At 47.2% G+C, this 25130-nt stretch overlaps 1 protein-coding gene and 1 long non-coding RNA gene across 3 annotated transcripts; both read right to left on the bottom strand.

Annotated features, from left to right (window-relative positions):
* Positions 1–835: 835 nt before the first annotated feature.
* SLC13A3 (solute carrier family 13 member 3) lies at positions 836–24897 on the bottom strand. 2 transcript variants are annotated; one of them, XM_027645997.1, is made up of 13 exons: positions 24769–24897; positions 15266–15531; positions 14745–14908; positions 10919–10985; positions 9998–10183; positions 8981–9106; positions 6553–6648; positions 5142–5246; positions 4113–4210; positions 2759–2871; positions 2261–2422; positions 1773–1910; positions 836–1175 (listed from the first exon to the last, which is right to left on the bottom strand). In XM_027645997.1, the coding sequence occupies exons 1-13, from the start codon at positions 24877–24879 to the stop codon at positions 990–992; spliced, it is 1818 nt and encodes a 605-aa protein (XP_027501798.1). In that variant the 5' UTR covers positions 24880–24897; the 3' UTR covers positions 836–989. The 2 variants fall into 2 exon arrangements, with proteins under 2 accessions (XP_027501798.1, XP_027501799.1); XM_027645998.1 differs by lacking the exon at positions 24769–24897 and adding an exon at positions 23875–23895.
* Positions 23426–24661, bottom strand: LOC113948395. The gene is made up of 2 exons (XR_003528149.1): positions 24591–24661; positions 23426–23757 (listed from the first exon to the last, which is right to left on the bottom strand). It is a non-coding gene; the product is annotated as an uncharacterized LOC113948395 (long non-coding RNA).
* Positions 24898–25130: the final 233 nt, after the last annotated feature.

Below are 25130 nucleotides of genomic sequence, written 5' to 3'. Positions count from 1 at the left end.
AAAATAAAATAAAAAGAATTGGATAAAATGGTGATTAAAATCACAGTCAATTTGCAATGCTTTCATTGAAAGTACCCGAGCAATCTGATTTAAAAAGACGTTAAGAATCAAAGCCTATTTTTCAGAAATGTCAATAATATTCCAATGCAACTTGTCCACTGACCTGTGACTCAGCGGGTCATTTGTGAGTGAGTCAATCTCACAAACCTAAGACTGGCCACATTTACCAATGGTGAAACACCACCAATGTCCAAAGTTACGTCAGAAATTAATTTGGTCCCAAACCCCCATCTGTGTACTCAGTGCAAAGAACCAGGCAGCAGTTGCTGTCCCAGGTTTTCAAAACATTGAACACATTTGGAAACAAACTGTTGCCTTCCTGTTTCCAAAGCATGGAGCAATGCACCGAGTCCTACCAGCACATCTCCTGAATCCTCCCTTCACACACAAACTGAAGAGATAGTCTTCATCCTCCATGAGAGAATCACTCATGAGATGGCAGTGAGGCCCCATCCTTCACATCCTGCCAGAAGCGCCCGGCCACGCCGCCTTCCCCCCGGCCAGGCTCTGATACACTCACTCACATTGGGTTGTGCATAAATAATCCAGTTGCCTCCACCCTGTTCCCAGGGCTGCTCTCCAAAACGAGGTAGGGTATCAGAAGCCAGAGCAGCAAAGCTCTCCAGCTCTCATGGGGGAACAGGCATCTACCCAGAGATGCTCGATGCTTACGGGTGGTCCAGTTAACAACCACCTCTGACAGAAGGACTCTGGGAGAGTCAGATTTGTACCTGCAGAAGGTGGGGAAAGATCTCCAGAGAAAGTAACAAATGGATGTTGTGACACTGACCAATGTTTCTAAAAATAAATTTGAACCAGAAGGTCCCACACAGTGTGAGCAGCCACGTGGCTTTTCCTCCTGTGCATACTCTGACGATTCCAGTGCCCCAGTCCTAAGTGAGTGAGTCCTTCCCCGGGGGTGGCTTTGTTCATATTTTATTTAGTGCACTTAAAGTGACATTTTCTACAGCTGTCACAAGTGAGGTGGCATTTTCTGCATGGATGTTGGCCCAAGCAGGGAAGGTCCCCAGCTGGAAGATGCTCTTGGCCCATGTGTTCATAGCCAAGCTAAGAAGCAGAACTCCCATAAGATTCATGAGCAACCCAGTTCTTGCCTACAAAAGAAATACAAAGACAACTGTTGAGTTCAGACTGGACATCTACAGCATGTGAAGCATGAAGCTATTTGAATGTAAACATTATAAAAATGAGAGGCTTCATTGCCGTTAATATTAGCAACATCTTAAGCAGGCTTTAAGCCACAAAGGCCATTCTGCAGATGCTTACCAAGCTTTGATCCATCAAAAACATTAACATCTGTTCAGCCTCAGGAATGTGAGCAAGAACTGGGACTAAGCCTGATTTTACTCATAAGCTTTATTTCACTGAGCTGGGGAACTTTTCCTGCATCCAGAAACCTATGAAAGTTGAGCTGCTGAGACTAGATGAACAGGAGCAGGGTTTGGGAGAAGCTGAGCACATTCAAGACCACTTTTGTCACCATTTGGAGCCATGGTGGCTCCAAATTTCACAAAGACAAACTTCATACAAGCACCTTCCACATTCCTGTGCCTTCAAACACTGATAAGAACAATATCAGACTTCTGTCTTCTCACTTCACTACATATTGAACTTTTAACAATCCAGAAAATCCCCTTTTTATACACTGGGGCTGATTGTTTTCAGCATTTTCTGTATCTAAAAGAACTTACCATATCCTTGACCAGCAAATGTCCAGAAGAAAATGCAATTGAGTTAGGAGGTGTTGAGACTGGCAGCATGAATGCATAGGAGCATCCTATAGTTCCTGGTATCATTAAATAGAGGGGATTTACTTTCAGACGAATTGCCTGGAAAAACAGAAAGGAACAAAAACGGCACCTTGGGGATTTGGAGTCACAGACAGATGAATCAACGAATGCAAACAGCCAGTGCACCATAGGGAGCCCTGTCCCACACTGTGTCATAAATAACCATGTATCTCCCCAACAGTCTGAAGGATTGTTATCCTTCAGTGTCCATGTTGTGCTACAGGCACTTGCTTTATTGCTCCCAAGGATTTTGAAGTGCCTGAAGCCCAGGAGCAGGAGAACTACACAGTGCCTGTCCCAGCACAGACCCCACACAAACCTGCCAACCCAAGGGGCAGGGCAAGGGGGGGACCAGAGGAGCAGCTGGGCTTGCTGTGGGACGACCTTACCAGCTCTGCCAAGACAGGCAGAAAGATGATAATGGTGGCTGTGTTGCTGGCAAACTCCGTGAACAAGGCGATGACAACCGTGACCAGGATGACGGCCACGGGAGGGGGCACCCCCTCCAAGGGGTGCAGGCGGCCTCCAATCCACACAGACAAACCAGACTCCTGCAGAAGGGGACAGCAAAAAGGAGAGTCGTCCTCCTGCACCCCTGCAGGGGAAGTGGTCCTCTCCTAGAACAGCAATGACACACGAGACCCTCACCAGCCCCTCTGCGCTGTGTCCTCGGGGTGTCCAACAGCAAGCAGTTTGCAAGGAGTTGTAACCTCCTTGGTTATCTGCTGTGTGTTGTTGGCACTTGGGGTTGAGAAACATGTCCTTCGAGTGGGGTGACTCCACTGGCACAAGTTTCCCAGAGCCAAGAGAACCCCGAGTGACACCAGGATAAAATCCAACCCTGCTGGGCAGGATGACTGCCATGTGGCATCTGTGGTGGGTCTCACCTCACAGCCCTTGGCCATGGCAAAGCCTCCTCCAAGAAGCAGGATGATGTTCCAGGGCACGGTCTCTTGGGCCTTTCTCCAAGTCAGCAGGGGCTGTGTCTCTGTGTTTGGTGCTGGACAAAGAGGAAAGCCCCATGTCACACCCACCCAAAGAGGAGCATCAGTCATCACCCGACAGAATGACATCATGGGCTTCACGGCAGCACTGAAGCTCACTAACTGTGAGGTGCTGATAAAATATACATATGGAGCCTCTCAAGTTAATTAAGACAATTAAAAGACCGTTTAACATCATATCATATCTTAAAAAAAAAAAAAGGAAAAGAAATTCTAGCATTAAAGTTTTCTTTGGGGCTTTCTTGAGGGAACATTTAATATCAGGTTAATTTTCTCTCTACAACATAAACATTGTCTTCAGTAGATGGGAGTCCGTGGAAGGGGGACATTTTCTGCCATTTGAATTACAAAGATGTTATTAATTTTCCACTTGTCATTCAACAGCCGTCGAGTTTCTATAGCAGAGAGTTCATCTCCCCTGAAGGCCATCTCTTAATATGTGATGAAGTGAGCTCTGTCATATGGAAGGATGCACTAATGGGACTGTAATTTTCTGTTGAACAAGGGCACATATTTTATCCACAGGGGGCCTGATTAAACATCTTCCTGTGTATGGACAACACAACAAATGTGCATGACTCAGAGCAGACGGTATTCTGTTCCCACAGACCCCAGGCAATCCTCCATCATCTGCAAAGGGCCTTCATCAGCTGCTCCTCCACATTAAGACCATCTCTTATTCCAAGAGGCTAATGAATGAAAATTTTTATCTCATTGCAACTCAAAACATCAAAAGTCTCCTGGTACCAAAACCTGATGGAGGGTTTGAGCTTTAGGAGTTTAAATTCTAAATCATTCTAGGAACTGAGGAAGTGAACCTATTTCTGAGTATGGACAACCAGCCCAGCTCTGCCCTCTCAGAGGTTCATGCTCCCCTCAAAGGACAGGAGCTTTTGGGGAGTCAGCCACCAAACCCCTGTTCCACAATCAGTCAATCAACACTGATTTCAGTTCGCTTTACCCCACCATGGCATCACCCCTGACAGCTATGTGAGCAACTGAGTCATTCCTGCCATCAGCAGCAGGGTAGAGACTGCTAAAGCTCTCCTGATACTTCAGAAAAAAAGCCTCTGTAGGATCAAATGGCACCTTCAAGTCACGCTGCTCCAGACAGCCAGTGCTGCTGCTGCAGACTGGGGCAGGTCCAAGGGGGGATTATCTTGGCTCTTGCTTCATGCCTGCCCTGCCAGGACACAGGCAAGCACAGAGTCCCTGCCCAGAGGGGTCTCCTGCTCACCTTTCAAGTCAAACCACCACCTGAAGGAAGGCTTTTGTGAAGGGAAGAAGAACAGTATAATCACAATGGTGATTCCTGTAACCGCATCCGAGATAAACCTGTTCAAAAGCAGCAGAGACACATGTAAGAAGCACAAGGCTGTAGAATTACAAAGTTTATGAGAACAGGGATTTACCAAAGAAGATTACAAGTTTCCATCTGGTTTGAACAATGCTCCTTGTTCACTGTTCTTTTCTTTTTTAATTCCGTGCTGAGCTGCATTTCTATGGTGGGCTGTGAAACCCCCACAAAAGCTGCCCTACAAAAGTAAAAACCAAGATCTAATTCCCACCACACTGATGCTCTGGCTGTTCTGATTGTGGAGTTTCCTTCACTGCAGGGAGGAAGAGAGGCAGAGCCCAAACCATCTTATTTATATGAGCTCTTTGCAAAATGCTCAAACTCTCAGACTCCATCCAATAAAGAGCTTAAGCATGTGTTAGATTGTAAGGAGCTGTTAAATGATGAAGAAAAAGTCTGTAACTACTTTGTTATATTAAGGAATCATTTACTAAACTAGGGCTTTATTTGGCAAAATGACAAAACTATGAAGGTCTCTTCTGTTGAGAAATAACAACACCTTCTCTGAGCTTTAGCATTCCCCAGCTGCTGTATCCACGAGCTTGCCAAACAGACAGGACAGCACCCAGGGGTCAGCTCCTGCCATCTCTTTTCAGTCTCCAGACCTCCAGTGAAATCAATATATTGCATAAGGAATTCAGTATTTCATTGTAAATGTACCTATGAACATCATTCTCATCATTAAGTCCCAGGGATGGCCTCAGATAGACACATCCCAACTTCTCACTGGCTTCATGTACCTCCTCTGGGAGACAGAAACAAAGTCAGCTCTGCTACTTGATTCTCAATTTAACTTATTTCAGGAATCCTGAGTAATAGTGTTAAGCAGTACAGTCAGAAACCCAGGAATCTCAGTGACTTGGAAATGCTATTGAAAAATGGGACAGTGAAATGAAAATAAAGTCTTACCCTGGTGCAAACAAGCTTGCCCAACCTGGAATGAATTTGGGATCCCTGGAGAACAGCATGATTGCAAACATGCAGAAGAAGAAGAAAATTGCCTGTTCTGCAAACCTGAAATGAAAAGAAATGAGGTTAAAATGCTGATGTGCTAAAGGGGTGGATCCAAGCTAGGACAAGTATCCAGCTCCAGCTGAAGCAGGTTGGGTGAGAAAGGAGGCTGGTTTTCTAAAAACAACCACAGTGAAACATTGGAATAGATGTTTAAAATCTCTCTGAGCACAAGGAGGGGCATATCAGCCTTTGGGAAGAGGCAGCTTGTGCTGATTTTTAGTTATGGGGCTGCTAATCAAATTGGTAGAGATCAGCTTAATGGACTTGCCCACTCCTAGATCTCAAAGTGGGACTTTGATTCTTTCAGAGACATTTTGCAGGCTGCTTGATAATGTACTGAATGGAACAAATAAACCAATTTCTTTCATTTACAGCACAGGCACAGACAATTGTCTTTGAAGAGCCACTCCATGTTCCACACAACAGCAATAATTACAATGTCAATAGCACGACACAAACCTTGCTGAATCTTCACAGTATTGCCCTGAGTATGAAAATATTATTTTACAGATGGGGAAACACAGATCATTTAAGGATAAAACCTACAGTGTCAACAACCTTCACTAGCCCTGGCTGACCAGAATATCAGTGGCTGGTTGGACATATCCAGAGGTTGATTTCTAGAGATACTCAACTTTTCCTGCTTCCCCCCTTCTTTTTGACATTTCTCCCAAGTCTAAAACTCATGTTTCCTTCTGCTGGTGCTGTTCTCCAAAATATGATCCCCATCAGTGCAATTTGCACCAGTTTTTTCTGTCTTCACCCAACTAACACAGTTGAAGGAATTATTCATAAAAAATCATGTATTCCATGACATGGATCTGACTACTTTCCATATACTTTAAGATTTCTTAAAGCATATCCACAATCCATGTGATTCATATCCATCATATGATTCACCAGCCTTTCAAGAAAATGCCTCCTGCTTTGTAGGACAGGTATTCACAAACCTTGGAAATTCAGACTGTGTTGGTTAGCACCTAATGCACAGGACTGGGTTTGCTCCTGGAGTAGAAAAATCACAAGCAGTAATTAAACAACCCAGCATGAATTCCCTCTATAATAAGGTCGTTCTTGAGAAGATTTGAGTGCAAGCTGCTGTTTGCAATTATTCGTGTCAGCGAAGGGGAAGAGCCTGGAGCATGCAAAAAGCAGACTCCAGCATGTTACAAATGGGCTGAGTGGAAATACAGGTATAATTTTCTTCTGAAAAAACCCCATTCTCACCAGTCCTCCACTCTTAAGACAGGATGTTTCCAAACCCACTCAATTTCTTTCTCATTTCCATCCCAACTTTACAACTCACTTTGTTGGACCCAGTTTCTGATAGTCCTCCTTTATCACTTCCTTGGCTCGGGCTTCTGCATCCACTCTTATATTTGACTTTTTTGTTTTCCAGCCCCTGCCAAGAAACACAATTACATTTTTACATACCTCTAACATATGTGACACGCAGTAAATGCTGCATTTTCTGCTGCAGCACATTCATGACTCAGTGTGCTTCTCCAGTGCCTGCTCTGCAAGGTCCAAAGAGCTGCACATCTCTGGCAGCTCAGTTTGTGTTATCTTCAGATTACCAAGACTAACAGTGAAGGTCTCTGGTGAGATAAAGGCAATAAGGCCCTATTTTATACATCCTTTGTCTTTGCATTCATACAAAGGAGACCCTGCAGAGGTGAGGATGTTTCCTCTCATTTGAATTCTGAACTGTTTCCTCCAGCATGGGTTGTGATTGCCAGACAAAAGCCCCAACATTCCTCATCTCTGGCAGTTACCTACTTGGGCAGAGCGATGAGGGATGGGGTGACATGGAAAATGAATCTGTCCCTTCATTTCTCAAGTCACTTGTAATTTCCTGGGTGATCCCAGGATGCTGCTGAGGATCAACAAAAATGTGAGGAATTTCTAAGTGGCCGGGAATGTTAATGTGCTCCTGGCTAAGCCTCTTAGCCCGGCTGCACTGACCCAACACACTGTTTGCTCCTTTGTACCATGTGCATACAAGTGATATATTCATATCTCACACTGCATCTCCCATCACACCCCATGATAATAAACCTGGTTTCTAACTCTGCCTGTGACCTTGATTAAACCTACAAACCCAATTTGCTGCATCAGATGCATCTGCCCATCCTTGTGGTGCCTGCCCTTCCTTAATTCATTTACTGCTTCAAAGGGATATCGTGGTTGGATCTTCTGTATGGATGATCATTCAGAAGCTCCTGCACCTCAAGTAGCTCTACCTGCCCCTTCAATGTCTTGTTTTTCTTTTTGGAGGAGGGGGTGTTATTAACAGCAGCCTCAGCTCAGCCAGCCCACCCCTGAGGCTTTTAATGCCTTTTGGATTCAAGCAAAGCTGAACTGCTGCTGGAGCCTGGGCTCTGCTGCAGACAGACACCAAGGAGAGAGTCCAGCCCCTGTCCACGAGTCATCACAGCCAAAACATCCCAACAGGCTCCTGTGGAGCCTTGGCTGTACTTGTGGAGCTTTGCAGTGTCTCTTCCACGTGCCTTGCCCCTGGGGAACACTGGTATCTGTACTGGCCCAGCTATCCCAATACAGCCGGGCTCTGTGCTGGCAGGGACAGGCCAAACAAAACACAAAGCATCACGTTCTCCAAGCCCAAGAGCAACTTTGCATCTCACCAGGGGCTTTGGCCTCTTCCCTCACCTGATGGTTGGGGGCTGTGCCAGGACAATGCCCCAGCCCTCACCACAGGACACGGGAATTCAGGCTCCACACTCCACGAGCCCTGGGCATGTGATGTGGAGCAGAGCAGGTCTCGGCCAGCCAAGCATCCCAGGGCAGCACACTGAGCCTCCTGAGAAGCCCCACCAGCAAGTTAAGGACTGGCCTTTGGCATCTTCTGGATTAAAACTTTCCCACTGATTTCTTTTTCCTGCGTCTGAGACAGTGTAAATATTTGGACACCTGTCCTCTTCTCTCCTCCCCCCAGCTCTACCCACCATTTGCATTTTAAACTCAAAATAACAATTACAGACTTTTCTAAATGTTACAAATTCCGTAGGGTCCCTGGAGGAAGCAGGACTCTGTCTCTGTTACTATCACACATGAGAGTGTGGAGGGGTAAAAAGGGCTCCACATGAGCAGCATGCCAATGCTGCAACTGTTTTAAGTCCTGTACACTGGGGGTTGCATGTATCCAGCAAAGATTTACTGGAAAAACATGTTATTCTCAGTTACAGATTAACACGTTGTTGTAAAATTAAGCCCTGTTGTGAAGTAATCTGTTCCAAACCCAAGTTTCTGCCCCAGGAACAAAACCTGGCTCTTGTATGTTCTAGGAGATTTTTGCTTCTTATTTCAGGGGAACCAAGATTTCATCCTGGTCCTCCAAGCTAGATCCTACTTTTCTTTTTTCCAGTGAAAGTCTTCCCCTGACCTCCACAGACCCAGTTCAGGCAGTAAAACAACCATTAAAAACTGTATGTTTAACTAAATGAATGTAATACATACTCTGTACACGTATGTATTTTAGTTGGATAAAGTATATGTAATTATAAGATATCTTTAAAACTTTCCTATTGTATATCAGCTTTTTAAAAGTAGATGATTTATAGGATGAGCATGCTGGAGTTAATTATAAAATCCCTTCCTTCCAGGAGATGATCCTGGGTGGTATCAGTAGATTTAGGATGAGAATCAGGATGAACATGTATTTCACAATGCCAGTATAACCAGACTACATATATGTATAGTGCATATCAACATACCTCAGGTTAATTCCTCCATACAGGATGGAGATCCATAGCCATCCCATGAGAAGAAAAATCAGCATTAAAGGAAATGCAAACATAAACCAAGAACCAAAGTTCACCACATCACATTCTGGAAAATAACTAAGCAAATGGGAAAAATCAAGTTAATGCAAGAAGGGAAAGCAAGCCTTGCATTTATGGGTAAGCAAACATCTGAAATCAGCAGCGAAACATCCCACAAACCTGCCACTGTGCATTTAAAAGCTATTGCTGGGTGTGCCTTAGGAGTCATCTGGGCACCAGGAGATGTGGGAGTGTTGTGTTGGGACAACCCCCCAGGATACCCTGCCACCCCCATCTCACCCTGCCCTGCTGTGTGAGCCTGCAAGGAAAGATCTGGAAATCTCTCTTCAAATGGCCAGTGCTTTCCTACTCCTGAACACCCAGGATTAAACCCTGCTACAACAACTGCTGAAGAGTCTGAACATGAACCTCACAGGAATGCTGCAGTGCCCAGGAGAGGCTGCAGGTACTTATTTATAGAGGCCAGCAGAGTGAAGAACTATCTGTGGGCACTTAGGCTGGCACAAATCCCTGCTCCTATGCACATAGGAGGAATCCTTATAACTAAGAAAACAGGCCAGAAGTGGTGGGTTCATTATTTTTCTTTCTACCATACAGGAGTAGGTATAATTGCTCACAAAACACTGCACAGCCTGCTTCATCAAAACAGTTAGCAGGTTAATTGCAGGCGTGGAGTCAAGTCCCATTAAATTCAGTGAGTTTAAGAGCATCAATGAGGTGAAGCACATATGCTCCAGTTTGGCTGACAGCCTGCCTGGCTACACTGGAAACCTGCTTATTACAGCTAAGGCTACTGCAACCACTCTCTGCTTTCATTTTCCAAAATGTTCTGGAACAGCATGACTTTTCCAGACCAGCTCTCAGCACACAAGGGAATTGCCTACAGGGATGGACAACATGCCTCTGTCTTCCAGGATTTACAAAGCTCCCCAGGATAGCTTCCAATACCTCTTCAGCTGTCCCAGAAGGATGAGGTTTGGTGCAGTTCCCGTCAGCGTTGCTGTACCTCCAATGCTGGCTGCATATGGGATTGAGATGAGGAAACCTTTCCATATATTTGTTTTGTATTCCTCTTCTTTCTTTAAGTCTGAGAGAGCATCACTGGTAATCTCCTTCTCCTCCGACAGATCTTTGCTTTAAAATAGTCCAAAAGAGAATCCGGTGAAAGCCCTGGTTTAAATACAGTGCAACCACTTCAGAGCCTTGACAGAAGGAAAATTCCCAGTTTTTAGAAATCCAAGCTAACACTGTTCCCAAGGACACCTGAGCTGCAGAGGGGTCCTGCTCAGTGAACCCCCACATGGGACCAGCAGCCTTGCAGAGGGTAGAGCACCCCCAGCACCCATCTGGAGGAGCTGAGGGTACCTGTGCCTTGCCCAGCCCCTCAGCAACTTGTAACCCTGAGCATAAAGTCCACAGGACTGATAAAAGGAAAAACACCTAACATTTGATAGCACCGAGAGGAAAGAAACATCTGTTCCCGTGTCCCTGAAAAGATGCTTTCTTCCCATCCTTGTTATCAAAGCAGGGCCATCACCAGTGTGTACATCCTGGGGGGAGGGGGGGTGTGGTTTAAATCATCAACTTCACATATTTGATGTTCCTGAGAAAACCAAAGCAAAAATCCCCAGCAGGAGACACCTCTGGCTATGATTTCAGAGTGGCTGAAAAAAGCCTCTGCAATGATTTGGACATGCAGAGGGATGATGGACACACAGAGGAGGATTTCTGTCATCAGGCTGCCAGTGACTGGGGTGTTCTCTATAATCAAAACATTGCAATGATTGAATTTCAAATTCCTAAATCTTGGTCTAGCTCAGGGGATAATTCTCTCTCAACTCTCTAATACAAACTTTATAGTTAACTTACTCCTCAGTACTTGCCAGAAACTGCATCTCAGTTGGTACAGTGTAAAGTTTATTCTGCTGTAAAGATGCTGAAAAAGAAAGATGAGGACTTTAAAACAGTTCAAAGCATCTAGAAAATTCTCCTTGACCCAAACAGAGGGACAGAGGAAACAACTACCATTTTAGAGGAGGGGCTGTGCAGACAAAGGGTGAGCTCACACCAAGGGGATGGGGTCAGGAGCCCCTGGCAGGGATGAACGAGCCCATCTCCTCCTGCCAGCGCTCCAGTCCCACCACAGCACCAGCTCCTCCTCCAACACCCACAGGCACTTGATCCCTTTACTACTTCTGCCACAGGTCAGGCTTTGGGATCTTCTAACACAGTCAGGAGTTTCAGGGCATCCCTTATCAAGTCATGGGTTTGAGGTGGTTTTTTCGGGGGGGGGAGGATTAACCATAAGTCATTCCTAGGAAGAAATACTATTGGGCCTGATGTATCTGTAAGGCAGGTTCCCCAGGGTACAGCAGGAGCACTTCTGTCACTGAGCTTTATTCCCATGGGATGAGAATTTTACCCCCTGCAGATATCCAGTGCAGTCACCATAAAGCTGTGATTCCCTCTTTAAAGATATTTGGGGATTAGGTTTTGTACCAGGTCCTCCAAAAGACATCCTGGCAGCAAGGACCATTCCAAGCCCATCATCCCCTCCACAAATGACAGACCCCACAGGCTGAGCCATCCCCTGGCACAAGTTTAGGACCACCCTGGGGGGACCCTTCTGCATACTTCACATGGGCTCTGCCTCGCTGTCCTCCTTATTGCCAACCACAGGGAACACAGGCAGGACTCAGGAGCCCTTGAGGAAAGGGATACTTTGACCAGTATCACCAATGCTCTCTGGCAGTAAACTGGGAGTTGCACACCACTGAACCACAGATACACATGGGAGAACTCAGAAATCAAAAGATGGGAATGCAATACAATCATCCTTTGTTACCAGACCTGACATTAAGGCTCGTGGCATTTGCAGTCATGGCTTGACCTCCTGAGGTTGGGAGGTGTGCTATCAACCCCCATTTTCCATGTTCCTCTCAGGACTGGAGCACTTTTGACTTTTATCCATCTTCAGCCCAGGTGGCTCTTCCCCATCACAGCTGGCTCTGTTGCCTTTCCTTGCGCTCTCTGTGTGTTTTTGGGTCCTGAGGTCTGTGTCTCTGCACGTCCCTGGGCTCTGCAGGCCACTACGTGCAGAGCCCAACTCCTGGTGCTCCCACCCCAGCAGTCCCCAAATTTCCTTGCACCCTCCTCAGCCTGGAACACCATCCTCTTCTACCCAGTATGCCCCAGAGACCTAAAGCAGGGCATGGAGAGTAGCCAGTGGTCAAAGTCTCTGGACTCACTCATGTGTGTGCCAAAGACACCGAGCTCGTTCCAGCCCAGTGAACCAAGGATTTTTGCAGTGTCATGTTTTACACATTGTTAATTTACTGAATTGGATTTAATTGGCTTGGGCACACACATGCTGAGCTTTCATCCCAACCTTGCCACGATGGAGGGATGTAATTAGAAGGATGAACATTAACCTGTGGTTGACTGTTGATCCTCCAATGCATTTAGTCCAAGGTCTCTTACACTCCTATCCCAACTCAAGCCTACTCCTGGCTCTGCAAAGACATATTTCGTTCTACTTCAATGTTTTTCAGTTCTTTTTCTCCCTGCTAAGCCCAAACTCCCATCTCATCTGGCCAGGACCATCTGTGAGTTATCTCTCAAGGAAGGTTTGCAAAGGTAACCATGCAAAGAAAAGCCAGGCATACTGCAGAGCTTTCCTATGAAACTTGTAAAAAGGAATTGAAAATGATTACAAGTCCGTAAGTCAGAAGAGATCAAGGATAACTGAGGTTGGATCTGGCTGTACACACCTCTCACAGAGCAGAATGAGGATTCTTGTGGCAATTTCACCAAAATACCTCATATACCTCAGAGGCAGAAATGCTCTTTGTAGATAATTTTGGATTCTCTCATCAGGAAAAAAGTGTGACCAACTGATCAGAGATCACTCCAATTCTGGCACTGTGTGTGTAAGCAAAGCACTTCACAAAGCTGGTTTCATACCCTTGTTGAGATTTCTTTAGAAAATCAAATGCTTTTACATGACACATTCTTTAATATATTTTTAATTATTATATTTAGCTGCCCAAGTATGTTTTTGTCTCCTGGACTATACCACAGGGTTATGAAACCAAGTTGATTTGCAAACTGACCTTATCATATGCTATTGTACAAGTTGTCTTCCACACACAGCCCCTCTTAGCAAATAAATGTCTTTTTTGGAACACAGATTGTAATTCAGTTGGATTATAAAAACTTTGTAGAACTGTGAAACAAGGATACCTTTTTCTCAAATGCTTGTTCCTTACATTCAGCAAGGTTTCATCAGATCTGTGAAAAAACCTAACTGCAACAGCCCTGACTTTTGAAAGTCTCTACCTTAAAAAAGAAATACATCATCACACCATCCCATGATATTTGCAAAGCATCACTTTATTCATTCTTCTACCTGAGTGCCTCTCCTTTTGCTTTTTCTGGCTTCTCTCACCTCTGCAAGTGTTGTGAGTCAAGGATGTTAATTCTGTGCTTGACACTGTCTAGGACAAGGGGGCATCTTCTTTTCATGTGTTCCCAAACTCTGCTGTATTTACAGGCACAATTACACAGTCAAATAATTTCGGAGGTTGGGGTCAAGAAGGTTAAAAGCAGACTGACAAAACACAATGCTTCTACAGAACAGGAAATCATAGCAAGAAAGTCAGGGGGGTTGATTTTAATAGACGTGAACAGTCAAAAATTCATAAAGTAAACGTGATAAAGCAACCTGGAGTGCAAATATCTCATGATTGCTAGATGTTAATGATGAATGATTAATTATAACTTTATTAGAGTGTGCATGTTTGAGTCTTCTTCTGGGGACTCATTTATCTACCTTAGGACTCAGTGGGAACCAAAAAGCCATTGCTTTTAAATCACAGAGACAGATGAATTACTAATCAGTGCAAGGAGAAGCTGTGACTGCCGCTCCAGCTATCAGCAACAGCTGCCAAGGGGACTTCATTTGTGGCTTGCTGTTTCTCATCGCTGCCTGCCAGAAGCCCAGACTTCTGCTAAATGAGAGGGCTGAAGGAAGCCCTTACCTGACCACATGCCCTTAACCCAGCCTGTCCACAGCCTGCTCAGGAATGACACCAAAGAGTAGCATCAAGATGGAAAAATCACAAAGCACTTAATAAACAGGTATTTAACCTGCCAGCCTTCCCTTGAGTCATTGCTTTCTTCTCCAGTTTCATGGGGGGACAAAGAGGAAAACAAGAGGAGAAGGCACCGGCCCCAAGCACAGGGCAGCCCTGTGTGCCACAGGGAGGGACCCAGCCTGTCCCTGCACCATTGCACAGCGCTCATCACCTGCCCTGCCTGCAGCCCTCCCTGGCTCCTGCTATCCCCTCAGCAAGGCACCCCCACAAATCCCACCGTGCCACAGAGCTGGACTTTAACCTGTGCCAGCAGCAGGTTTGTGGAGCAGGTTGGTTGGGCATTGCTGCTTCCTGGTTTTCCAGGCAACCCATGAGCATTTCCTCCTGCAGGACATGAGGAAGGGGCAGAATAAAAAGGAGTTTTGTGCCTATACTCTTCCACCATGGGAATACTGTGCATGAAAGTGGGACCAGCACTGAGACTGAGGTGCAAGCTCAGTGGTACTTGTGCCAGTGAGGTGGATAAAATGGGGCATATTTAATGGCAGCAAATCCACAATCCACTCAGCTGGCTTATACTACTGCCCTGTCTCAATTACCTTGGTTTTCTTCATTTTCCCTGCTCAAATCCTTAGATGTGTCTTTCTCCCCAAAGAGGCTTTTTAAAATTGCATTTGCAATTGGAAGCATCATAGCAGTGGAGGCAGTATTACTTAACCACATGGACAGGAAAGACGTTGTCAACATCATCCCTAAAATTAGTCTGGAAGAGAGAAAAAAAGAAAAGCAGAATATCTTCAGTTTGGCAAGTTCTCTGACACATTACAGCTATAGGAGGAAAAGCTCACGAGCAGGGATAACAAAACCAATAGCAAAAAGGACTTCTGAGACCATCCTGTAACTGGACAGGGCACAAACATGGGGCTGAACCAAATGATTCTCCCTGTGCTCCACAGCCTCTGGGCAAAGGGAAACAGCTGAACAAGCTCCATAAACTGAAGAAGAGGGGGTGTGGACAGCCCCCAGTATGGGAGACACTTGCATCAGGGACCAGCACAGCAGCTTCCCGAGCCCCTGCAGCTCACATCCCCCACGGAGATCCCCCTGCCCCCGTAGTCACCTGGCTGGCTGCACTCCCACCAACATGAGGACCCGGAGCGCGATCCTGCGGTGTAAATTCCACTCCTCAATGGCCGAGGCCATGATTAAGCCACTGAGGAAGAGGAAATTGGTGTCTAAAAAGTATTGTGGGCAAACTTTGTTAGATGGGAGGATCCCCAGGAAGGGAAAGAGGACGATGGGCAGCAGAGCCGTCACGGCCAAGGGCAGCGCCTCGGTGCACCAGTACAGGGCCATCAGCAGGATCACATAGAGGCATCTTCCTTCCTGCAAAAGGAGGAGAGGAAAGGTGAGATGTGACATTACAGAGGCACTTTGTCACTTGGAGGCACTTAGACAAGCAAAATGCACCAGTTACTCCTTCAAGGATATAACATTCCTCCCAAATCATTTCCATCAGGCACAACATCTTCCCCCCCTGCATTGTGCAGGCATTCAGGACTTGTACTGACTCCCTGAGACCACAGAAAAACCCAAATCCTCCTTGGTGCTGCAGGGGGGCAGTGCACAGGGGCATCAACCAAGTAACCTCTGGAGAGCCATGTTTGGGGGCTAATCCTCAGCAGGCACTGCTGATAACATCCTCAGGTGGCCCAGGATCTGACCCATTTAATGTTTGTGCTTTCCCTCCAGCTTCCACAGACAGTGCTCTGCACAGCTAGGGACAAACAGCCTTGGGAGGTGTATGTTCCCCACATTTGCAATAGGCAGCGCACAGAAAGGTTTCCTTTCTTGGATCAGAGCCTCCCGAGAGATCTGTGAGAAACCATTCCATGGCAACCCATCCCGGTGCCCGCGGAAATCAGTAAATCAAGGGCCGTGGTGTCACACAGCTTCCTGTGGGCAGGGAGCTCGCCCTGCCTGGCACTGCCAGGGCTGGGCCAACGCTGGCAGGGACCCAGCACCCCCAGGCCACAGCGTGGATCCATCCATCCATCCACCCAGGAGGCACAAACTAGACCAAAGCCATTTGTCATGTCAGTCATGCCCAAAGCAAGGAGCGATGGAAGGAAGTCCAGGGAGTGGCCCCAAGCCCAGGAGGGGAGAGCCCCAGGGGGAGCCCAGCACAGAGCTGGGCTCGGTCACCAGGGATATTGTCAGTGACCATGTGGCAGAGTGTCCTCAGCACTATAAATAACAGCTGAGAATCAAATGGAAGCCACGGACCTATTTATTTAATCACTTTTCCAGCTTGTTGAGCAGGTTGAATTGCTGCTCAAAGGCACCTCTGTCCCTCTGCTGGGACCTTCCTGCCCCAAACCAGGTCTGGGCTCACTGGGCTTCTGCAAGGGAGACGATGGCTCTGCTCCCTGCCATGGCTGGGAAGAGGATGGGCTGGGGACTGTGGGGAGCTGAGTTTTGGGGATAACATGGTCTCAGCCACAGTGCCTGAGGGTGCAGCACAGCCACCACCTGCCTACAACCCACCGCAGAGCTGGGCTGAGCGGGGTCAAAACCAACATGGATTTGTCCTTCAATACATCTGCAGTGAGGGCTTGAAAAGTGGCCAAAACGACAGAATTTGTGATTTGCTTTCAGCACTTGGGCTTTGCCTTTACAAGTGGTTCTGCCAATACTGCTCCAGCACTTCAGTGCACGTGGAAACATGAACGTTGCAGAGCTGAGAGCAACTTGATTTTTTTTTTTCCTCCATATATTAATTATAGTGGTGCCAAAGCTTCACACGAAGTTCCCAAGATCTGGATTTAAAGAGTGCTTTCAGACCTAATTTTAGATCCCAGTAAAATGACATATGAGACAGTGTGAAGTAAAATCCTCAGGCTCCCAGCTCAGCCTGGCAGCTTCACTTCCCCCAAACCAGCAGGACCAGAGCAGCAAATCTGGCAAAGCCAAACTTTGCAAAAATAAGGGGTCATGTTTTAGAGTGTTTGCACACTAGATTAGTGATTTCATTCCTGTGGCAACTGATAATTCCTCTTTACTCTGGTTCTTTTTATACACCAAAGAAAAAGCTTTGCTCTCATTAAGCCCTTTTCCATTTGATCTCTAAGGGCTGTATAAATAATTGTTTTTCTCCCACTGGCAAAATATTCTTCCGTTTCCTGAAAGGAAAGTTGCACCAAAGTCAACTTCAAAATAAAGACACTTTGCTTCTTACAGGAGCAGAGCAACTGAAAATATTTAACAGGGTGTTGATACAAGAGCATATCAGTGAAGGCTTTAATTGACATTATGAAATAGATGAAGTACAACTTACAAAACTAATTATAAGTAATGGATATTTATTCTCTAGTGTATGGAAAATGTTCTGGAAAACATTGCAATGAAATACAGCATGAATCTAATAACTCCTCTTCACTGCAAGATCAAAAGCCAAGGGGTAAAACTGAAACAGGGCAGAAAGAACTGCTATTAGGAGGGTTTCCCTGAATTTCTGAAACCTGTACTGGTCATCAGCAGACCACTTGAAGAAAGTTGCAGTGCTGTTTTTCCAATTTATTCTACCCCAAAAGAGGACAAATTGCACATATAATAAACAAGTATTTAATTTAAAATAGGACCATCATAAAAAAAAAAAAAGAACAAAACCACTTCAGAATAAAACTTTGATTTGGACGAGGTGTTCCCAAAGACAAAAAACCAAAACAACAACAAAAAAGTAAAGCCATTAATAAAATTGAAACAAACTCTATATGACATTGAAAGTTTTATGCTTTCAAGTTATTTTGCAAATGTTAATTAATTAATGCCCCCAGTGCCCAGTATGATTATTTAGTACACAGACAATAAATGCTAACAAATGCCAGGAGAATGGTCCTTCAGGGATTTGGCCACGGCTGCCCCAGGAAGAGCTGAGCTGCAGCTGCTGCTGCGAGTGGCACCATCACCCCCACATGATCTTTATCCTTCAATCCCTTGGCTGATCCCTGTCAGATTCCTTCTACTTCTCTCATCTCCCTGCAGCTTTGGATTTATTTTTTTCAACCGTTAGTTTATCAAAGTTCAGGGGCAAAAATAGTGGCACCTACGAACTTTAAAATAGGTCTTGTGATTGGGTTAATTTTATAACCATTTAATGATTGCCAGGGAAGTGCTGATGGCTCTGGACTGCAGCAGCTCTTCTTCCTGTTGCTCAAGAGCCTTGGGATTGACCTCTGCCCCTCCAGACACAGATCCTGTCTTTCTACACTGAAAGCACTGGAGATTTTCCACACTGGGGGACCTGCTGAGCCGTGGCAGAGGAAGCCAAGCCATGAGGCAACCTCCTGTGGGCAGGAGAGCTGGAGGTCTCTGGGAAGGGCAGGTGAGGTGCCTGGGGAAAGGAGGTTCTGGCAGGGAATGTAGGTCAGATAAGGCGAGCTGGCTCACCCAGACATAGCACCAGGACATGCATGAGCCACCAGGCCCCGCTGCCAGCCACCAGGATCCTGAGCTGGACCTTGTTCTCCATCAGATCCAGTGCCCACAGCTTCCCCACCAGGCAGACTCAGTGCTCAGAGAAGCCCTGCCTTGGCACTGCCAAGCTTTGGGTTTTCCCCACCAACTTTTGGATGTTACGTGGTCATCACAGCCTCACCACCCCCACCCAGGCAAACGAGGGGCAAACAGGGCTCCTCCAGGACCCTGATCCCAACACCAAGAGATATTTTGGATGAATCGGAGCTTTTCAAGCCCTTTTGTCCCACCACTACCACAAAGGAACGTTCTACCTGCAGTGTACAGAACTGCTTGGTGCAAAAATCACTGAGTGTTCTCACATCACAGCTGACACTGTGCTAGTGGCCCCCTCGCTCCCACTGCCTGCTCTCCAGTGGGATGGATGTGTGAATCTGATTTCTAACACAGCTCCTGTAAACATTATGTAATCTGGACCTAACCCAAGCCCTGTTTGCCAGCCTTCCTGCCAGTGGAGTCATTTTGCTCCCACCAGTTATTTCCAGAATGACTAGAAAGGGGCCAGTAACACAAGGCCACAAGCTGCAGGAGCTTCAGGGAACCTGTTTTGCTCTGCTAAAATGACATAAAGCTAATTAAACATTTATCTGAACGTGAAGTATTTTGTAGTTGAAAAAAAAAAAAAGAATTTTCTCTGTTTTAAAACAAGATAGCTGAAGCTCAGATAAAGTGGGCAAATTGAGTGTGTGGCAAAAAGTCACTGCCCCAGCAAACAGCAGCCTGATAGACTCACACTACTCTTGCTCAGCTTGCATATGTCCCACACACACAAATATCACATTAACCCTCTTGGCTGTGGGCAGCCAGGCCAGTTGCTGTGTCCAACTAATTAAATATTGAACATATTACACGTGTTCAGGTATGACATTTCAGTGTTACATATTGCTACCTCACACCTCTTTTTGGAATCTACTTCCCAACAGGGGGCTACAAATCAGCCTGACCCGTGGTCAGCATTCCTGGGGATCTCCATCCACCCTGGGGCTTGTAGAAATGCACCTGGTTTATTATTTATTATTCACAGAATTCCTCAGGCAGCTCTTACAAAATTATGGTTGGAAGCTACTTAAACCTGTGGATTTTAAAGTAGCCAGGGTTGGACATATGTACTTTAACTTCTCTTTAGTCACTGTCACAGTAAAAATATTTAATTATCAGTCAATTTCTCATGTTAAAGGACTGCATTTCGAGCACTTGGCTGAGGACAGAACAAAAACCTTTCACTAAATATGGCTTTTTCTGCATCTGGCAACAGATTACCATGGGCTGGATTCCTTTGTACCACACCATTACACTCATCACTCAACACTCTGTCCAGTGTGTTCTTCCTCAGTTCTTCCTTTCCATGGAATTATGGAATTGTTGAGATTGGAAAAGACCTTTATGATCATTGATCATAAAACACGACCACATATTTTCTGTGGTCCTCAGCATCCAATTAATATTGACTCTTGTCCACTTCCCTTTCCCCCCACCCAAGCATTGCTGCTTTCACATCCTCCCTGTGCCAGCTCACTTTTCTCCAGGCTTGACCTCTCTCCAAACTGAAGCTCACAGTACATATGACGAAAGGTAGTCACCCTACTGCCAGTGATCACCCCTCTTTCCCCAGCTTTTAACTGACCATTGTTCCCAGTTTTGTGAAACTGCCCTTTCTAAACCACCAAGTACGTACACAGCAGAGATGGACTCTGAGTATGAAATGTATAATCAGGCTGCAATCACTTATTTCTGCTGCCAGGCTGCTCCCTACACTGCTCCCCACCTGTCTGTGCTCCTGCTGTACTCTCCAGTCCAGGATCCAGTTCCACTCCACCTTGCAGGACACCCTGCTCCCAGCCCCACTTGCCTACATTTGCATCATCCCTGTCCCCACAAAGCCGCCCTTCACAGTCTTTGCTTTCCAGAGCAAGCAATGTAATTTTTCTTCTGGAAGTTCTTAAAGTCTCCTTGTTCTAACCAGGAGGACTCATTACATCCGAGTTAATTTTAAATTGCTCTATGGCCACCAAGGAAGTCAAGTCTGTTCTCTGAAGGCACTGGGCCCTATTTGCCTGCTCAGAGCTCCTTTTAGCAGATTTGGCTGCCTCAGCTGTTACCAAGCCAAGAGGCTGTAGACATTGAGTTCATTAGAAGCTGTTGGAACAAGCTCTTTGCACAGCTCATTAAAAGTGCCCCCCATGCCCCTTCCAGCAGAACAGTTCCTCCAGCCCCTCCTGCCCTGCTCCAGCTCTTTGCAATCATTCACAGCCCTCCAAGCAGGGGGGTCACAGGCACTTCCACTCACGAGACAAATATTCAGCCATTTCAGCAGCAACTGGAGCGGGAGGTGACACACAGACCCTCGTGCAGAGAAGGCTCCACACAGAGCATTTCCTTCTGCTGCTTGATGTGACAGACACAAGCCACTGTTCCAGCCACGGTTTGGGGAGCGCACCCTGAGGTCTTGGCAGAACCACTCACAAAGCAGAAATTTCATTTCTCTACCTAAGAGAAAGGAGGCTGCAGACAAAAACACTTATGCAAGTCTCTCTGTCCACAACTGCAACCTACAAAGGGCATCAAACAAAAACAAGGGCAATTAACATCACATCAGCACCAGTGCCAGCCCTGTCACTGTCCCTCTGTGAAGGGACTCACACAGAGATCTGGAGAACAACCACTGCAGGGTGAAAGCCAGCCAGAGCTTTAATTGCAGCTTGCAGATGTGAATGCTGGAGTCCATCTGCAGTAAGCAAGACCAGAATTAATGGATGATTTTTCCTCAAAGGATTTTTTTTTTTCCTCTAGGGAGATGTCACATAGGTGCAGGTTTCACTGGAAGACCCAGTGCACCCACACCACAGGGTGTCACTCAAAAGAACACACTAATGCAAGAAGCCACATCCTATTTGTGGTTCTCTGTTATATCAGCTTCAAGTCAAGACTTCTTGGTCTTCAGATCCAAGCGAAACACTGGCCTTGAAGCCAAAGCTCAGCTGGCTTTTTATGGTGGCAATCCCTTGGGGAATTAAAATTGCTGAGCATCCCAGTGGGGAGAAGGTAAATGGTGACACGACGTGGGAATATATTTTAGCATTCCCAGAGCAGGAAAGTACTGCAGAGGTGCCTGTAAGATACCTTTCCACAAGGGAAACCTCATCCTGGGACCAGCAAAGGCTGAACCTTGCTGCTTCTCATCTCCTACCAGTTTCTTTTACACCTTGCAAGGCAGCACACTGACCATCCCAGCAGGAACACGGGGCTCTCCAGCTCATCCAACTCTCCTGAGTTTCAGCCGTGTGAGCACTCAGCATCATCACAGTGGTTACAGTGACCCCACCTCACCCAGGAGCTCCTCCTGCCCCAGCTTGCTTTCCCTGGATGCCCTGCCTGGGACAGGCTCCCAGTAACACCAGCAGCAGCCCAGTCAGTGGAACACCTGCAGCAGCTCTGGCGACGTGGCTGCCCAGGGCGCGCCAGGACAAACCTCCTGACTCGAGGGGCGCAGCCGAGGGCACGCGGTTCCCGTCACGCGCCAGGAGAACGTCCACACTCTGCCACCCCTGATCCCCTGCCTGCTGACTCCTCGCCTGTTCTTCCCCCTTGGTGTTTTCACACTGTGGCTAAAAGCGTAACCTGCTCCTTCCTCTCCCACAGCCTCCCTCGGCTCGGGCTGTGGATGGAGGGTCAAGCAAGCTCCAGACGTCAGAACTTAATCCCTTGTTGGTGCAACAGCAAGTTTCCTTTCTTGCTGAACAAGTGAGAGAGTTTAGTGTTGAAACTGTGGATGAATCATTGACCCCTGAATATGAACAGATACACTTGTGTACAGCAGCTCACAGCTACAGGTTCACCCCTACTCCAGACTCTGGGAGAAGTTGTGGAAGCTGCAGCTGGACTTGCTTGAAACGTGGTTAATACCCACGGGAGCATTGGAGTTAGACAGGAACCAGCACAGGGATTGGAGAGTCTCATCTCTACCACCAGTAGTGCATTCAGTGCCCATGGAAAATAAAGAACAGATCCCTAAGGCGAGTGGCAGAGCAGCCAGCCCTGTCAAGGTCTCCTTCCTTGCCCACAGCTGCCTCACTGCTTTGCCACCCCCTCAGCTGCAAACATTTCCCCTTTCCCAACACCATTTTTCCTTTGATAAACCAGCATTGATCAGACTGGACTGTGCATGAGGTCCTCCCTGGATCGCACCCCACAGTGACCAGCAGGAGTGGAGCAGGTGTGAACAGCACTAGCAGAGACATTTTCTTCTGTACATGTGGAGAAATCCCTTTCCTGAACACCCAAATCTTTCCACAGCCTGTGTGACACTATACATTTCTACCAGTACACTGAGCATTTAGATCTTGCCACAGAACCAGGTTCATCTGTGGTTTATTCTCACAAAGAGCCCCGGCACGGTCCAGACACAAGCTTGCACTGTATGATCAGTGCATCTCCTCATCCTCTAACCGTATCTCACAATTTTACAGTTGCCAAGCTCAAACAAGATACCATTAAATATACTTGACGTCATTTGTTCAGTTACTGTAAATGAACCTAGAAATGTAATTATCTCTCCACTTATAAATTGGCAAAGTAATTAAATACCTCTTGTGCAATGTGCTTTCTGCTCTTTGAGGCAGATATTTAATATAGTCCTATTCAGAACTCAGCCAATAATGTAAAATAGAAAAACAAAGGGAGATTAAATCCAAATAAATTTCTCTTTTAATATAAAGTCATTAAATAAAGCAATGATCATTCTATATTATTTTTTAATTTCAGAGGTTTATTTTGCATCTCAAATGAAAAGGTTTCACCTGACAAACATTGTACAGACTCAGTGCCAACTTTGTGTCCTTACAGCACCTGAACTACCCTGTAATCATTAAGTACTGATCAGTAGTTATTGTCAGACGTAAACAAAGTCATTCTCAAATGGATCTGAGTCAGAATGTAAGAGTGAAATCCTGCCTGCACTGAAGTCAACGGCGCAAAATTCCACAGTGACTTCACTGTCCCGTGGACTTCCACACAAGGCTCAGAGGCTCCTGGTGCCCAGGAGATGTGTATGTGGGACAGCTGCAAAAATCCTTCAGCCTGCAAAGTTTTGCAACAGGTTGCTTAATGTGCAGCCTAACGCACATGCTAAAGTACAAACCTTAACAGGAGAACTGTCTTTCCACGCCTACAAACCACCACAAATATCTTACTTACAAAACCTTCCCGGATACGGCACCAAAGGTCCCCCCAGGAGTCACCCACAGGGGTGCGGGTGGCACTCGTGGCTCCCTGGCATTCCCCAGCCCTGCAGCACAGGCACGATTCCCCAGCTCTGCAGGTCCCTCTCCCCCTGCCCACACCTCTGCCCGCTGCCATTCCCATCTCTAAGGGGATGGGGCAGCAATGCCAGGCAGCCTCAGAGTGCCAGGCACTTACCTTCTGCCCGAGCTCTGCCAGCCCCTCTCCGGGGGATGCTGGCCATAGACCTGCCTCACCTCCATTTCCCCAGCTGCCATTTGGGCACCACCAACGAAAACTACAAGGCAGTGGGGGACCAGCAAGCGATACTAGTTAGTGCCACTTAGCTTGAGCTGATGCTGAATCCAAAGTTTGTTCCCCCTCCCAATGTCTATACAAGCAACAAACAGCTCACATTATCTATCCCTTCTTCCCCCTAAAAAGCTGAAGTAACCCCAGGATGTCCCCTCTATTCGAACTCTGAGGTGGTGTGGAAGACTGAGGAGCTGTGGCAGCCCCCAGGCTTTGCAGTCCCCTCCCTCCAGGGGCAAAGCCTGGCAGGCAGGAGGGTGACCCTCTCTCGAGCCGAATATTGTTGGGGCCAAGGCAAGATGTGGCACAGAGCACCCAGGCTGTGTCTCCGGTCCGTGTCCCCAGAGCTGAGTTCCACGGGGTGTAACGCCGTTTCATACCCTTGGTCCGTGTCCCGAGTCGGCGCCCCCGGTTTGTGCTGCCGGTCCGTGACCCCTCTTGGTGTCTCCCACTCGGTGTCCCCGGTCAGCGCATCCCGCTCGGTGTCCCCCGCTCGCCTGGCAGTGCCCACCCACGCTGGCCGTGCCCTCCCTCCCCGCGGGTGCCCGGGCGCGGTACCTTGGCGGGCAGGCTGAGCAGGACGGGCACCAGCGCCAGGGGCGCGCAGAGCAGCACCACGAACCGCCGCACGCTCCACGCCTTCTTCACCAGCGCTCCCAGCGCCGCCATCCCGCGCCCATCACCGCGCCCGCCGCCGCGCACCCGCTTTATCCCCCGGGAACGGCCGGGGCGGGGCCCCCTCCCGGTGGGAGGGACCCCCACCGCCCTTCCCCGCCCTGCCTCGCCCACCGGAGGGGCCCCCGCACCGCCCCACCGCAGTTCGCCCCCTCTATGCTGGCCCCCATCACCGATACCCCCCCTTTATACGGCCCTTATATCCCCCCTTTCCCCCATCTCAACAGTTTCCCAGCCGTTTTTTT

The sequence above is a fragment of the Corapipo altera genome, unplaced genomic scaffold (assembly GCF_003945725.1).
Source record: "Corapipo altera isolate COAL_440 unplaced genomic scaffold, ASM394572v1 64, whole genome shotgun sequence".
Lineage (NCBI taxonomy): Eukaryota > Metazoa > Chordata > Aves > Passeriformes > Pipridae > Corapipo > Corapipo altera.
The sequence above is the reverse complement of the archived record's forward strand: the minus strand, read 5'-3'. Positions and strand labels throughout refer to the sequence as shown.

Bases quoted from the DNA above. Each gene is read 5' to 3' on its own strand.
- SLC13A3 (XM_027645997.1), bottom strand. From the start codon at position 24,879: ATGGCGGCGCTGGGAGCGCTGGTGAAGAAGGCGTGGAGCGTGCGGCGG. The intron at 15,532-24,768 runs GTACCGCGCCCG...CTCCTTTTGCAG, and splicing joins TGCTCAGCCTGCCCGCCAAG to GAAGGAAGATGCCTCTATGT. The intron at 14,909-15,265 runs GTGACTACGGGG...TCTCTCTTCCAG, and splicing joins GTGGGAGTGCAGCCAGCCAG to ACTAATTTTAGGGATGATGT.